Here is a 15,324-nt window from a genome sequence, read left to right as displayed (position 1 = left end):
AAAGCATTAATGCATACATTGTAACATTGTGAAAATTAACACAAAATTATCCATCTAAAAAGTTCTCCACATAAAAAGTCAACTGAGGGCCCAGCGGCATGGCCTAGCGGCTAAAGTCCTCGCCTTGAACGCCCCAGGATCCCACATGGGCGCCGGTTCTAATCCCGGCAGCTCCACTTCCCATCCAGCTCCCTGCTTGTGGCCTGGGAAGGCAGTGGAGGACGGCCCAAAGCTTTGGGACCCTGCACCCGCGTGGGAGACCTGGAAGAGGTTCCAGGTTCCCGGCTTCGGATCGGCGCGTACTGGCCCGTTGCGGCTCACTTGGGGAGTGAATCATCGGACGGAAGATCTTCCTCTCTGTCTCTTCTCCTCTCTATATATCTGGCTGTAATAAAATGAATAAATCTTTAAAAAAAAAAAGTCAACTGAATATTTGTTGTTCGATTATTACAACTTGATTCAAACATAACTAAATAAAATGTACCTACCAATGAAAGAGCTATTCAAAAAGGTCATAGAACAAGAGTACTCATTAAAAAAAAAAAAATCAATGGGGCCTGGCACAGTAGCCTAGCAGCTCAAGTCCTCGCCTTTTATACACAGGGATATCATATGGGTGCCAGTTCTAATCCTGGTGGCCCCACTTCCCATCCAGCTCCCTGCTAGTGGCCTGGGAAAGCAGCTGAAGACAGCCCAAAGCCTTGGGACCCTGCACCTGCATGGGAGATCTGAAGGAGGTTCCAGGCTCCTGGCTTCGGACTGGCTCAACTTTGGCTGTTGAAGCCACTTAGGGAGTGAGTCAACAGACAGAAGATCTTCCTCTCTGTTTCTCCTCCTTTCTGTATATCTGACTTTTCAATTAAAAAAAAAAACCCTATGTGTAGATTTCAAAATTTATGCATCAAAATAAGCTCAATTTTAATCTCATTTTCAACAAATGTTTTGAAACAGTCTTACACATAATAGACAGTATAATACAAGAGTTCAGCTTGTATTTTTTTTGAAATTACTCAACAATATTTTATTCATACTTCCAGATGGACTCCATAGTAATTTTTTTCTTTTGATGACTAAGCCATGACTTTTTGCATAGGTATTAACAGTCTTGATTTTATGGGAAAAAAAAAAAGCTAATGCTGCTGTTACTGAGTAACTGAGGAAGGTAACTTTAAACGAGTAACAATTTATAGCAGTCTGGACCATATGTCAATAATCAATGCACTTTAATTATAACCAAAATTAATATATAAAAATAAACACCTGATTAGAATACATTCTAAAACTGACTCAATAAGATTAAAAAAAAAAAAAAAACCTGGTAGTGTTGTGGTGTAGTGCATTAAGCTACTGTCTGAAATGCTGGACATTGCTTATTTTCCAGCTACTTGCTAATGACCTGGGAAAAGCAGTATAAGATGTCCCAAGTGTTTGGGCCCCTGCACTCACCTGGGAAACCCTAAAAAAGCTCCTGGCTTCAGCCTGGCCCAGCCCCAGCCATATTAACCATTTGGGCAGTGAATCAATAAACAGAAGATCTCTGCTTCTCCCCCTCTGTAACTCTTTCACATTGAAAATAATAATAACAATAATAAATAAAAGTGGAAATGAGAGAGACAGAAACAAAATGATGATTGAGAAACAATATTATGTATAAGAAGTCAGTAGAAATGTTGCCAGCTTCCCCATTAAGATTGCCTAAAAATAGGTAGCATCTGCTCTCAGATATAAATCAGGATAAAAAGTAGCTTTTTCCACCATATATTATACTCTAGAATGTATTTTTTAATCTTCTCTGATTTGGAGACAGTAAATAATTTTGTTTCTTTTTAATAGGAGTCTGCTGGCTTACTGAGCATGAAATTATGGACCCTGAAAATTACATCAAGACAAAAAGAAACAACATTTCCCATGAGGTCACATAACTATGCAAATCCTCTGTCAACTCTGAGGCTAACACAGATTCTTCATGCTATAAAATACATTCATTCCCTGGGCGGGCATTTGGCATACCAGTTAAGACGCTGCTTGAGACAACACCATCTCGTAGCAGACAGGCTGCCTGCTTCCAGTCTTGACTGTACTGCTTATGATCAGCACACCCAGGGAGGCACAGGATGGTCCTAGTGCCTGTGTCTCTCACCCCGCCACGGGGGAGGCCTAGAGAGGGCTCTGGGTCCCAGGCCTCTTGCCTGGCTTTTGCAGTCATCTGGGGAGTGAACCAGAAAAATTACAAATCTTTTTGCATCTCTCTTTCTCTCTCTCATTCTCTCTGTCTTTCCCCCTCCTCATTCTAATCCTCCCATACTCTCTAGCTGGAAAATATACATATATATAAAACATATGCTCAGTTTTGTACATTTTGTATCTTTGAAATGGGAAAAAAAAAATTAGGTTTAGAAATGAAAATTCTCAATTTTCTTACTACAAAAGATAATAGGCAACAATTGCTACACTGGAAAGCTGGTTAGAAAATCTCTCCCAGAATCAGAGTATATCTGCCTCATCTCTGTGTTCCCAGGGAAGCTGGAAAAGCATTATCTTCAAGCACTTGGAGAAATACACTGTTAATTACCCAAACCACACCTACTTTCTATTGTCTGGACTCCTGATGCATAAACCTGAATTTTTTTTTCCAGTGCTTACATTAGGCATGGGCATAAGAAATGAGGACCAATGATAAACTATAAAATATGCTTGGGAATTTCTGGAAAGCCTTTCTTACCAAAAGAAATACAAAACAGGACTATTTTCCAGTGCATCTCCTTACAGTCTCACATACATTTGACCACTGGTATTGCAACAACTATCAGGTGAAATTCTTCAAAAATAACATTTTGGTCCCTGTCACCTACATGAGGAGCCTGTCCGAGTTCCGGACTCCAGGCTTCAGCCCGGCCTAGCCAGCAGCTGTTGCAGACATTTGAGAAGTGAACCAGCAGATGGAAAATCTTGCTTTCTCTAGGCCTTTTTAACAAAAATCAATTTGTAAACCTCTACAAGAAGAGTCTATCATCCATTCTAGACAACTTCTCAATCATTTCATCAAGTTATTGAAAATATCAAATTGTAACCTTCACCAAGTTCTATAGAGGGAGCTAGTCCCACAAAGAATAAAGCTGTGATAAATCAAACTTCAAGAAAAACCTATTCTGTTGAAACTAACACATGTCCTTTCACTGACCTGAGCTCAGATAATTCTCTAAGATTTTACCTTCAAGATTAGTTAACTCAAAACAAAACTGTATTATCTAAACACTGGTATTTTTAGTGAACCATACTAAAACTTGCTGAATGTAACATTCATAAGAAATACTTGAAAACACTTCTTTTGGTAGTTACAGTCCAGGTAAATAACGAAGCTGTCATAGTTTTACAAATGAGGACACTAAACTTAAAGACTAGATGGTTAACCCAGGTGAAACTTTTGAAACATGTCCACTTGGACTGCATTTCCCAGAATTCCTCCCCCTCTTATGTTTTCGGGTTTAGTCACAAGAGAAATCTGTAAGAATCAGTGGGCAACAGTGGATTAGGCGGCGAAGGAGATGCCCAATGTATGGGTGGAGTTCCAATCTGTCCTTACATTCCATCTCACTCCCTGCTCAACCAGGCTCAAGCCTATCACCAAACTGCAAGGAAAGTTCGAGAGCGGCAGCTGCAACACATCAGGAACCCACCTGACCTCTTCACAGTCTCAACCACCTATGTGCTTCTGGAAAAGTCCAAGCCAGTAACCTACATTAAGCCTCACTGACGACTTCCCTCAGATCCTCTGTTTTTTTTACAGGGGGGTAGGGACTGAGGGGTTGAAGGGACTTCTTTTCTCCACAATTGCAGGGTTTGATTCTTACAAGAAATCCTTTTATTTCCTGGAACAAATTCCTATATTATTAATATTGGAATTCAATCCTAAACAATCCACACAGTGATCGAAGAGCTGCCTGCCTAAATCTTGAAAATAAAAAATACTCAAGCCCCTGCCACCCACATAGAATGGGAGATCCATGGCAGCTCCTGTCCTTGCTGTCCCAGCCATTTGGGACGTAAAGCAGGGGACAAAAGACATTTCTTTATCTCTAACTCTGCCTTTCAAATAAATGAATTAAAAAAAAAAAAAAAACCTGTTGTACCAGGAAACTGCTTGGTGTGATAATGAAAAGGAATCTTCTAGCGTATTTAATAGAAATAAAACAGGCAGCAATTCATTGTATGAAGTAAATCTCATCCGATTCATGATAAAATATGGATACTATTGTTACAACGCTCATTTCAAAAGCAAAGCTCTACAACTTAAAAGATATGAAAGTTAGAATTGGGGATCATAAAAATGCTACTGAAAAAAAACACATCTATGAACACTGAAAAAATATTAAATATTTAACACTGTTGATCCTAACTGTTCCATATTTCAATTTATTTTTGTTCCCAAAGTATTTCTCCTTTGCATTAAGCAAATGTATTTTCCCCAGAACAAAATCCATTAGCTGAGGCAATGAGCTCTTACATTGCTCTTAGGGAAAAATCTTGATGTTTTCAAGAATTGTTAAGTCACAGTGTCAATAATATCGCATTAAAGGCATACAAGACATTACTGATTGCTTTTTTAAAAAAAGATTTATTTGTTTTTATTGGAAAGTCACATTTACAGAAAGAAGGATAGACAGAAAGATCTTCCATTCACTGGTTCGCTGCACAAGTGGCTGCCAACAGCCAGAGCTGAGCCAACTCGAAGCCAGGAACCAGGAACTTCTAACAGGTATGCCACACAAGTGCAGGGTCCCAAGGCTTTGGAACATGTCCCACTGCTTTCCCAGGCCACAAGTAGAAAGCTGGATGGGAAATAGAGCAGCAGGGATAGCAACCAGTACTCTTGTGGGAACCCAATGTATGCAACAAGGCAAGGACTTGGCTACAGCGCCGGGCCCCACTGATTGCTTCTAACAGCCCTTGAGCATATGCTCAAGTATCTCACTTTAACAGTCACGAATTTAGAAACTGATCATTACTTATTCAGTTTAGAAACTGAGGGCCCAGTGCGATAGTGCAGTGGTTAAGGTCCTCGCCTTGCACGCCCCGGGATCCCATATGAGCGCCGGTTCTAATTCCAGGCGGCTCCACTTCCCATCCAGCTCCCTGCTTGTGGCCTGGGAAGGCAGTCAAGGATGGTCCAAAGCTTTGGGACCCTGCACCTGCGTGGGAGACCTGGAAGAAGCTCCTGGCTCCTGGCTTTAGATTGGCTCAGGTCTGGCCGTGGCGGCCACTTGGGGAGTGAATCATCATACGGAAGATCTTCCTCTCTGTCTCCCCTCCTCTCTGTATATCTGACTTTCCAATAAAAACAAATAAAAGTTAAGAAAAAAAAAGAAACTGAGCATTATTCCCTGAGAAATTATTTATTCCCTGTACTGAAGATCAGGGTCTAACTCCATCCTTTCTAATATCCTTGCTTCGGACCTCTTATATCATTTATGCTTCTCCTTTTCATCACAATGCTGAAGAGACACAAGACTAAGCAAAATAGAACAAATATTTATAAGACAAAATTTAAGCAGTAATACTGAGAAAATAGTTTTAATTTTTGACATTTAAATGTAATAAAGAGGAGGGGAAAATACTTCCTACTTACAACAGAATCTATTGCTTCTAGAAGCACACCTTTACCTTAGCCATCTTGAAAAGTCAAGTAAACAAATAAAAGTAAATATATTTTAAAGAGGTTCCCCACATGCCTTATATAGCAAATAAGTAACAGAAAAAGTTCTCAGACATAAAGTTATTATTAATTGCTATTAAATACTATCTGTGTGTTAAGTGGTGTGGATATTTCTGAATTTATTTCTATTTGCCTTTGGCATTTACTCCTAATTCTGGACAACTTTTGCTTTAACCTCAGTTGGGTACTTATGATCAGCTCTCAATATTCTTTAAGGTAATACGGAACTTACATATTCATAAAATGAATAAAAACTCATACAAACAAAATGGTTCTATCTTCTATAACTGCAGAAACATCCAACAGTAAGAAAAACCACTATTGGCAAATAAGCCCCCATTTATGGATGAAGTCAGTATCATTCATATCTACAAAGCTACACAGTACCATTGCTCTAAGTATTGCCTAGTGCAGTAAATGACAATCAGGTGAAAAATACCTACTGATTAAATGATGTTTCTTTCATTTATTTGTGAAACTATGACAAAGTGAAGAAGATGAGTGGAACACCAATGGGAACAGTTCAATACTGGATTATGCATATGGTAAAGTATGAATAACAGTTAGGATTAATCATAGCACAATTCCAAATGGTTAGCGTCACCTACTTAAAATCAACCCAGAAAGTATTCAGTACAAGAACAATGAAAAACACAAACCTGAGAGAAATCATTTCCGCTGAGAGAAACATCTGTCATTACTCACCAAATTTTCCCTTTTTCTTGAATGCCAGTCTTTCCCAGACAGAATAATAATGTGAGGCATGGGTGACTAAGTGTATACGGACTTTGAATCACCAGAGTGCAGCAAATCAAAATATTTTAAATGAAAACATAGTTGATACTTGTCATACAAATCAATGCAAGATAAATTTACTTTATATTCTCTTTCTGTGTACACAGAATTATGGTACTTTTTTTTTTAAAGATTTATTCATTTTTATTACAGCCAGATACACACAGAGGAGGAGAGACAGAGAGGAAGATCTTCCATCCGATGTTTCACTCCCCAAGTGAGCCGCAACGGGCTGGTGCTGCGCCGATCCAAAGCTGGGAACCTGGAACCTCTTCCGGGTCCTCCGACGCGGGTGCAGGGTCCCAAAGCATTGGGCTGTCCTCGACTGCTTTCCCAGGCCACAAGCAGGGAGCTGGATGGGAAGTGGAGCTGCCGGGATTAGAACCGGCTCCCATATGGGATCCCGGGGCATTCAAGGCGAGGACTTTAGCCACTAGGCCATGCCGCCGGGCCCTTGTCATCAACTTCAAAAGACTAGGTTGACTGAGTACTTAACTCACAAGCCAAAACAGCTCTGGAACCAGACCCACATACAACAAGTAACTAAACAAAGGTATAGTGGATAATCACTCTTCTGAAATGATATTTGGTAGGAAAGAAAACACACCAAATTTCTTCATGACACAGGTGAGAAGCCAACATGAATATTATCATCAAATGAAGCTAGAATATATAAATATTAATGAAACGATAGCATAAAAAGAGATATATGAAAAAAACTCAAACCATCTTCCTACACACTGGTCCTAGCATTTCAGAAATAACACTTAATATGACCTCTTCATTAAAAGAAAAGGAAAAAGCTGATTTGGAAAAGCCTCTGCAAAGAGGTTTTTTTGTGTAAAACGCTCAAAAGAACTTAGAAAAATCATTAATCTTAAGAAGAACCTAACAGTGTTGGAACACTCTACAAAAGAAGCTACTATCCATGCAGAGAAGTAAAAATAAAGATTAAATTAAACCAAGAGAAACTCGAGTTACATGCTTAAAAGAGAGCCTTTTGCTTTTTAGGTTTTTTTTTTAAGATTTATTTATTTTTATTGGAAAATCAAATATATAGAGAAGTGCAGAAACAGAGAAGATCTTCTACCCAATGGTTCACTCACCAAATGCCTACAACAGCTGGAGACGCACCAATCCGAAGCCAGGAGCCAGGAGCCTCTTCCGGGTCTCCCATGTGGGTGCAGGGGTCCCAAGGCTTTGGGCCATCCTCCACTGCTTTCCCAGGCCACAAGCAGGGAGCTGGATGGGAAGTGGGGCCACTCATATGACATTAATCAGCACCCAGATGGGATCCCAGCAGGTACCAGGAAGGACTTTAGCCACTAGGCTACTGCACTGGGCCCAAAAGAGTGTTTTTGATATCAGATTGTTATATATTAGTGAAATGTCCAAAGAGGTTTGTAAAACCTAAAAATCTTCTTAATAAACAGGCTAGAACTTAAAGTTGCACTCCCAGATTCTTAGTGATAAACCATATCAAATGACACATGCTGCTTACATAGAATTAACATTATCAGCACTTTGCAATGGGGAAAAAAGGCAGAACAGCCAGAAAAAAATAAGCACTAGTATTTTTTTCAAATTTTCCTCTTCAGATAATCTTCAGAAACTCAAAAGATCCAGACGAATTTAAAAATTCTTCAACTATTTTAAAAGAGGCAAAAAAAAAAAAAAAAAAAGAATAAAAAAAAACCCCACGGCTTGGTGCAAGGACTCAGTGGCTAAAGCCTTGCCTTGCATGTGCCAGGATCCTATATGGGTGTCAGTGCCTGTCCTAGTTGCTCTGCTTCCCATCCAGCTCCCTGCTTGTGGCCTGGGAAAGCAGTACAGGATGCCCCAAAGCCTTGGGACCCTGCACCCGCGTGGGAAACCAAGAAGAAGCTCTTGGCTCCTAGTGTCATAAGGGCTAAGCTCAGGCCATTCACTCTCATTCACTTTGGGAGTGAATCAGCTGACGAAAGATCTCTGTGTGTGTGTCTCTCCTTCTCTCTGTAAACCTGGCTTTCCAGTAAAAATAAATAAATCTTAAAAAAATATATCAGTTTTTTCTTTTAAACTAAAATCCTTAGGCTCTCATGAGGTCCCAATCTCTTAAATACTACAATGGAAGGAATTTAGCAAGGAAAATATCTAAGAAATACATTTTTTTTTTTTTGGTGACAGAAACCCAAGAGAAATACATTAAAAATTTCAAAGGCAACCAAATGTTATTCACATTTCAAACTTAACATCTAAACTTACATACTAAACAGTAGTCATGAAGTTGCTTTTTTTTTAAGGCAACAAAACAAAAAGTTATTTCTCCATCCAGCATGGGACTAGAAGAAGCAATTTAGATGTTTCTAAAACCCAACAAAAACAAAATGGTCTTTTTATCTGGACAAGGAAAACAAAATGACTTACTACTGCAAATGTCTTCAACAAGATGATAAAAAAAACCATTACATATTTTAATACATATAAGAAGCAATTATTTCCTATATTAACCTTGTGCAGCACAAACCATCCCGATCTTATCAGGCTGAAGGCCAACATGTCAATCATGCCTTCACAGTTTATGTGCTTTTAAAAATCAGATTCTTGGGCCCGGCGGCGTGGCCTAGTGGCTAAAGTCCTCGCCTTGAACGCGTCAGGATCCCACACGGGCGCCGGTTCTAATCCCGGCAGCTCCACTTCCCATCCAGCTCCCTGCTTATGGTCTGGGAAAGCAGTTGAGGACAGCCCAATGCTTTGGGACCCTGCAGGTTCCCGGCTTCGGATCGGCGCAGCACCGGCCGTTGCGGCCGCTTGGGGAGTGAATCATTGGACGGAAGATCTTCCTTTCTGTCTCTCCTCCTCTCTGTATATCTAACTTTGCAATAAAAATAAATAAATCTTTTTAAAAAAATCAGATTCTTTACAGACATCAAATTTCACGAGCACGACCGCCTGAGGTTAGTGACTTACAGTTCCTTGTGCTTGTCTTCAGCCAGAATTTGGTCATTCGGCTTCAGAGAATACCTATCACACAGAAACAAAAACACACTGGTCAGATGAAGTATATTTGCTTCAAGGACATCTGATTATCCACAACACTCAGCTGATCCTCACTAAATAAGCACTACCACACTGGTACGGATTTCCGATTTGGCTAATAAAACACCAAAAATGTCAAGACATATGGCTCTCTGCTGTTGTATTAATCATTTCCACTGGCAGTATCCAGTATGTTGGCAATGCTTTGAAAATACAAGATATCTTCACTATGTTGTACTGCACTTCTGTACATCAGAGGATGAGTGATCACAGGAACAATTATCAGTGGGGCTGCCTGAGATGAAGTCAGGGTTTTAGCATCAAGAAATAACATGGGGACCAGCACTGTGACATTTTGCACCAAGATCCCATATGGGCACCAGGTTGAGTCCGAGCTACTCTAACTTCCATTACAGCTTCTACTATTATGCCTAGGAATCAGGAGAACACGGCCGAAGTAATTGGGCCCCACTCTCCTATGACAGACCCCAAAGACACTCCTGGTTCTTGGTTTCAGACCAGCTCAGTTCTAGCTATTGCAGTCATTTGGGAAGTGAACCAACGGAGGGAACATCCTTCTCTGTCTCTCCCTCTCTTTCTACAGCTCTTTCAAATAAATAAATCTTTAAAAATTAAAAAAAAAAAAAAAGAAGAGGACCTGGCACTGTAGCCTAGAGGCTGAAATCCTCGCCTTGCACACACAGATCCCATATAGGCACCATTTCTAATCCAGGCAGCCCTGCTTCCCATCCAGCTCCCTGCTTGTGGCCTGGGAAAGCAGTGGAGGATGGCCCAAAGCAGTGGAGCCATGCACCCACATGGGAGACCTGGAGGAAGCTCCTGGCTCCTGGCTTCAGAATGGCACAGAACCAGCTGTTGCAGAGCAAATCAACAGACAGAAGACCTTCCTCTCTGTCTCTCTTCCATTCTGACTTTCCAATAAGAATAAAATAAATCTTTTTTAAAAAATGAATAAATCTTCAAGGATACATTTCCAATAGTCTCTTTTTGTTGAATAATTATTTAATTTTATGTGATTTTACTGTTAATTAAAACCTACTTGAACATATTTTAAAATTCCATTTATATATGTTTGTTAGAGATGTACAGAGTGATCAGAATGCATGAAAATCTTTAAATTTTATAATTTATAATCATGTGATATAATTTATAATTTTTAAAGCATAAAATATTACTGGCTTCACAACATGTATATAACATTACATGCAAAATATATATCATGCATAAAAATGCACTACATAAAATCTGGGGACCAGTTTCCAAAAGGTAGAAACAGTAGCATGGGAGAGTGGTAATTTATTTCTTAATCTTTTCTGTCAATTTAGCCTTGGAAACTCACACTCCTCTCTCTCATACACACACACACACACACACACACACACGAACAAAAGATAGGAAAGCAAGTGAGAGCTTAGTAAAGGATCCTCTACATCAGATCTCTAACTCCCACTAAAACAGATCAAAAGTTATAAGGCCTGCCTTCTCAACCTGATTTTGCCATTAATTCATCTTCCAAACTAAGCAGATAGGTCACTGAATTTCTCTATTCGGAATAAAACTATGCTACAGGATTGTTATTCAGATCATATAACACATGCAAAAGGTGGCCCGTATCTTATTTAACATGTAATAAATATTTATGCATGCCCTTTTATTACAATGTTTCTACCTCTGTAAAAACAAATAAAGCCATTAGTTCAAGAATGGCAAGTACACGCTTTTATAAAAAACTGAAAGAAACATTTTTTTTATCCTCAAGCCTACTTTCCATGAAGATCAGCCATAAAACTTAGGACCTCCAGGGCCAACGCCATGGCGAAGTAGACTAAACGGCTGCCTACAATGCTGACATCCATATTCGCATTTGTTCAAGTCCTGGCTGCTCCACCTCTGATCCAGCTCCCTGCTTGTTCCCTGGGAAAGCAGTGGAGAATGGTTTAAATCCTTGGGTGATCTGGAAGAAGCTCAAGGTTCCAGGCTGTGGATCAGCTCAGCAGGGCTCCAGATGAGCTCAGCTCCAGTCACTACAGCCATTTTGGGGAGTGAGCCAGTAGAAGGAAGACCTCTCTGTCTCTCCTTCTTTCTATAACTCTTTCAAATACAAATAAAATAAATCTTTTTAAAAAAGAAAACAGGCCCTTGAAAAATCTGTGTGGAGACACAGATGGTCAGAAACAGCCTATCTGCAAACAGGATGCTGTACCAATCACATAAATAATGTCAACCAAAGGCCTGGAAAACAGCAGAAAAATAAAATATTCTCTAATTATCTGGAATCAAAATTGCTCTCTAAAAGTTAAGATTTATAGAGATGTACCATACACTCCAAAGAATATTGAAAGTTATCAAGCATAGGCAGAAGCAATTAGGTAGAATAGGCAGACGAATTTAGGCAGATAGTACAGTATAACTTTTTAAGTAAATGTGCTTAAGTTACTTCTTCCAGCTACAAAATAAAAACTGAGGTGTGGTCATTTGGTGTAGAGGTTAAGCTGGCAGTGAAGTAGCCCATGTCACTTACTACAAGTGCCTAGGTTCAAGTACAGGTTTCACTCCTAATTCCAGCTTCCAGCTAATGTCCATACCAACAAAGGCCACTGTACTTGCAGGTAAATGACGAGGCTGAGACTATGCAATTTGGAGGAGCAAAGCAAGAGGACCTTTCTGGGTCAGACCAATACACCAGTCCTCGTGGAAGACCTGAGCTGTGGAGTGTGTCAGGCTACAATACATGCTAGCTCACACAAAGGCCAAGACAGAGGGGGCAGACCATGCCAGGTAAGGGCCCAGCATCCCCTGGCACACATGAGATCTATGTCTGGTAGTGGGCGTGATCAGGAAACTTGGGAAATTCCCCTGGTGGGCCATCACTCCTGCTGGTGAGTATGTGATTCAGGCCTGGGTGTTGGTCAGGATGGACAAGGCAGCTCCACTTGTCAGCAAGCATACAGGTTGGTTCTAGGGGCAGGACTAGGCCAAACCTTAGCACACTGGCATGTGCAGGAGCCAAGATGGAATATGGGCCATGTTAGGCTAGGTTACCACACCTACAGGTTTGCATATCAAGACTGGGAGCATCCCAGACAAGGCCAGGTAGCATTACTGGCCGGTATATGTATGGTTCAGGCCTGTGGATGGGCCAGGCTGGGCCACTTTAAAATACCAACTGACAGATGTGAGAACCAGGCTGAGGTGCTGGACAGGCCAGCTTGAGATGCAACATCAGTCAGCTCACACCAGGGCTAGCACTGGTGGCTGGCTGGGCTGGACTGAGCTGGGCTGGGCTGGGCCAGGCTCAAGCACCACCAGCATGAGCTGGAACTGAAGGCACAGCAGGCAAGGCCAGGCTATACAGTTGGTGCACATGAGGGTCAAGTCTGTGGTGAGTGGGGTTGGGCCATGACATCCACTGGTTTGTATAAGACATGGGGCTGGAGACAGAACTGACTGGGAGACTACAACCACCAGTGTGTGTGCAGGTTGATATGGGTGACAGATTGAGCCGGACCCTGTACTGGCTGGTACACACGGGAGTCGAGTCTGGGGTTACCTCAGACAAGATTTCTATGAGAACCTTCCAACTGAACCACTGGACTCAGAACTCCAACCAAAGGGAGAATCACACGATCTGTGGTCTGACCTTGGAATGTTTGTGTCAGAACTGGGTCTCCTAGTTGGTGAAGACAGTGCAGTGGGCAGTATGCCCAGATGTACATGGGGGATATAGCAGTTCATTAGGCCCAGACTGCAAAGGACATCTAATGCCACAGTAGAGGATAGATGGCAGAACAAATTGGACAACTCTCCCAGAGAAACCCTAGGGTAGACTTGTCAGTCAAAGAACCTTGGAAAGATTTTCTCAACCTTGGAGCAACGAAATCAACAGCATTTCACAACTAACGAAACCACTTGAGCAAAACCCTCAAAGCATGCTCCACATCGGGCACCCTGGGATGACAACGGGTGGCCGTTCCCCATCCCTGGGTAGCACTGCAGTTAGGAAGCTGGATTTGGCTTCTCCCCTTCTCTCCCTCCTTCCTCCAGATACAAGAAGAAGAAAAAGAAATTGGAAACAATGGTCTCATCTACTGTCTCCTATGCATCAACCATTCCCACCCTCATCAGTGGTCCACATGGGGGCACCCTTCTCATCTAGGTAAACATTCTCAAAAATAAAATTTAAAAAAAAACAAACAAAAAAGTGTCATTTACCAAAATGTTTCAGACCAAAGCTGGAATGAAGTTTAAGATGCTTATAAATAAACAGATTAGGAGTAAACCACAGGGTTAGTATGAAAACAATGGCAACAAGTTAGAAGCTTGAAGAAAGCAGTGCTTTAAATTATCATTAGCAAAGTAAATGAGGATTAAAACTCAATTACACAAAAGCTAAAGAATTAAACTAGCTTTAAATCTAAATTTATAAAATGTAATACATCCTTTTTTTAAAGATTTATTTTTATTGGAAAGGCAGATTTACAGAGAGAACGACATACAGAGAAACAAAGATCTTCCATCTGCTGACCACAACTGCTGGAGCCAAGCCAATCTGAAACCAGAAGTTAGGAGCTTCCTCTGGGTCTCTCACACTTGTGCAGGGTCCCAAGGCCATCCTTTGCTGCTTTCCCAGGCCATATGCGGGGAGCTGGCTGGGAAGTGGAGCAGCGGGGAGAGGAACCAGTGCCCATATGGGATACTGCCACTCAGAGGCAAAGAATTAGCCAACTGACCTATCACTCTACATGGTTTTATTTTTATAAATCTTTGTAATCATTCAAAACTATCAGTCACTGATTAATGAACTAGAAGAAATTCAAAATTTTTGATATTTGAAAGATGTTCTTGATTAGCTCTTCAGTAACAAAAGCGGCTTATTTTATATCAGACCTACTATGAATCCATAATACATTTTTAATTTCACTGCTGTTCCCACCACTCCGCTGCAACTTACCTAGCTAAATAATCACTGGCATCCTCTGGTCCAATACGAGCTTGGAGGCCTTATTTTATTCAACACCTTTGTTGTATCTGGCATAAATGATCACTCAGCATATACTGTGTCTAAGTCCTTATCCCATTTTAGAGTGCTTGATTCAAGTCTTAGCTACTCTGTGCTTCCAGTCCAGCTTTCTGTTGATGGGCTTGGGGTTCAGCAAAGACTACCCAGGTGCTTGAGTTCCTGCCACACACGTGGGAGGCCTCCACTGCATTCCTAGCTCCTGGCTTCTTCCTGGCATAGATCCACTTACTGCACGCATCTAGGGAATGAAGCAGTGGATGAATGATCTCTTTCTCTCCCTTTCTCTAGCATTCTGCCTTTCAAGTAAATAAATCCTTTAAAAAAGGCTGGGGGGGGGGGGCAGGTGGCACAGTAGCTTAATGGCCAAAGTCCTTGCCTTGTATGCACTAGGATACCATATGGGCACTGGTTCTAATCCTAGAATCCCCACTTCCCTTCCAGCAATCTGCTTGCGGCCTGGGAAAGCCAGAAGTCGAGGATGACCCAAAGTCTTGGGACTCTACACCTGCTTGGGAAACCCAGAGAAGCTCCTGGCTCCTGGCTCCAGATTGGCTCAGCTTTGGCTGTTGCAGTCACTTAGGGAGTGAAACAGCGGACAGAAGATCTTCCTCTCTGTCTCTCCTCCTTTTCGTATATTTGACTTTCCAATAAAAATAAATAAATCTTTTAAAATAAGTTCAATAGTACCAACTTTATTTATAAAATACCTAAAGCATAGGTTTACAATCCCTCCCCAAAAGCACACCTAAATGCCATA

At 41.1% G+C, this 15,324-nt stretch overlaps 1 protein-coding gene across 2 annotated transcripts in view; it reads right to left on the bottom strand.

Annotated features, from left to right (window-relative positions):
* ADK (adenosine kinase) overlaps positions 1 to 15,324 on the bottom strand; it is a 467,734-nt gene that overhangs the window by 393,015 nt on the left and 59,395 nt on the right. For both annotated transcript variants that reach the window (XM_004583503.3, XM_004583504.4), the window contains exon 3: positions 9,458 to 9,511. In XM_004583503.3, coding sequence (XP_004583560.1) covers positions 9,458 to 9,511 — 54 coding nt within the window. The remainder of the gene's footprint in view (positions 1 to 9,457; positions 9,512 to 15,324) is intronic.

The sequence above is a fragment of the Ochotona princeps genome, chromosome 13 (genome assembly GCF_030435755.1).
Source record: "Ochotona princeps isolate mOchPri1 chromosome 13, mOchPri1.hap1, whole genome shotgun sequence".
NCBI lineage: Eukaryota > Metazoa > Chordata > Mammalia > Lagomorpha > Ochotonidae > Ochotona > Ochotona princeps.
The sequence above is the reverse complement of the archived record's forward strand: the minus strand, read 5'-3'. Positions and strand labels throughout refer to the sequence as shown.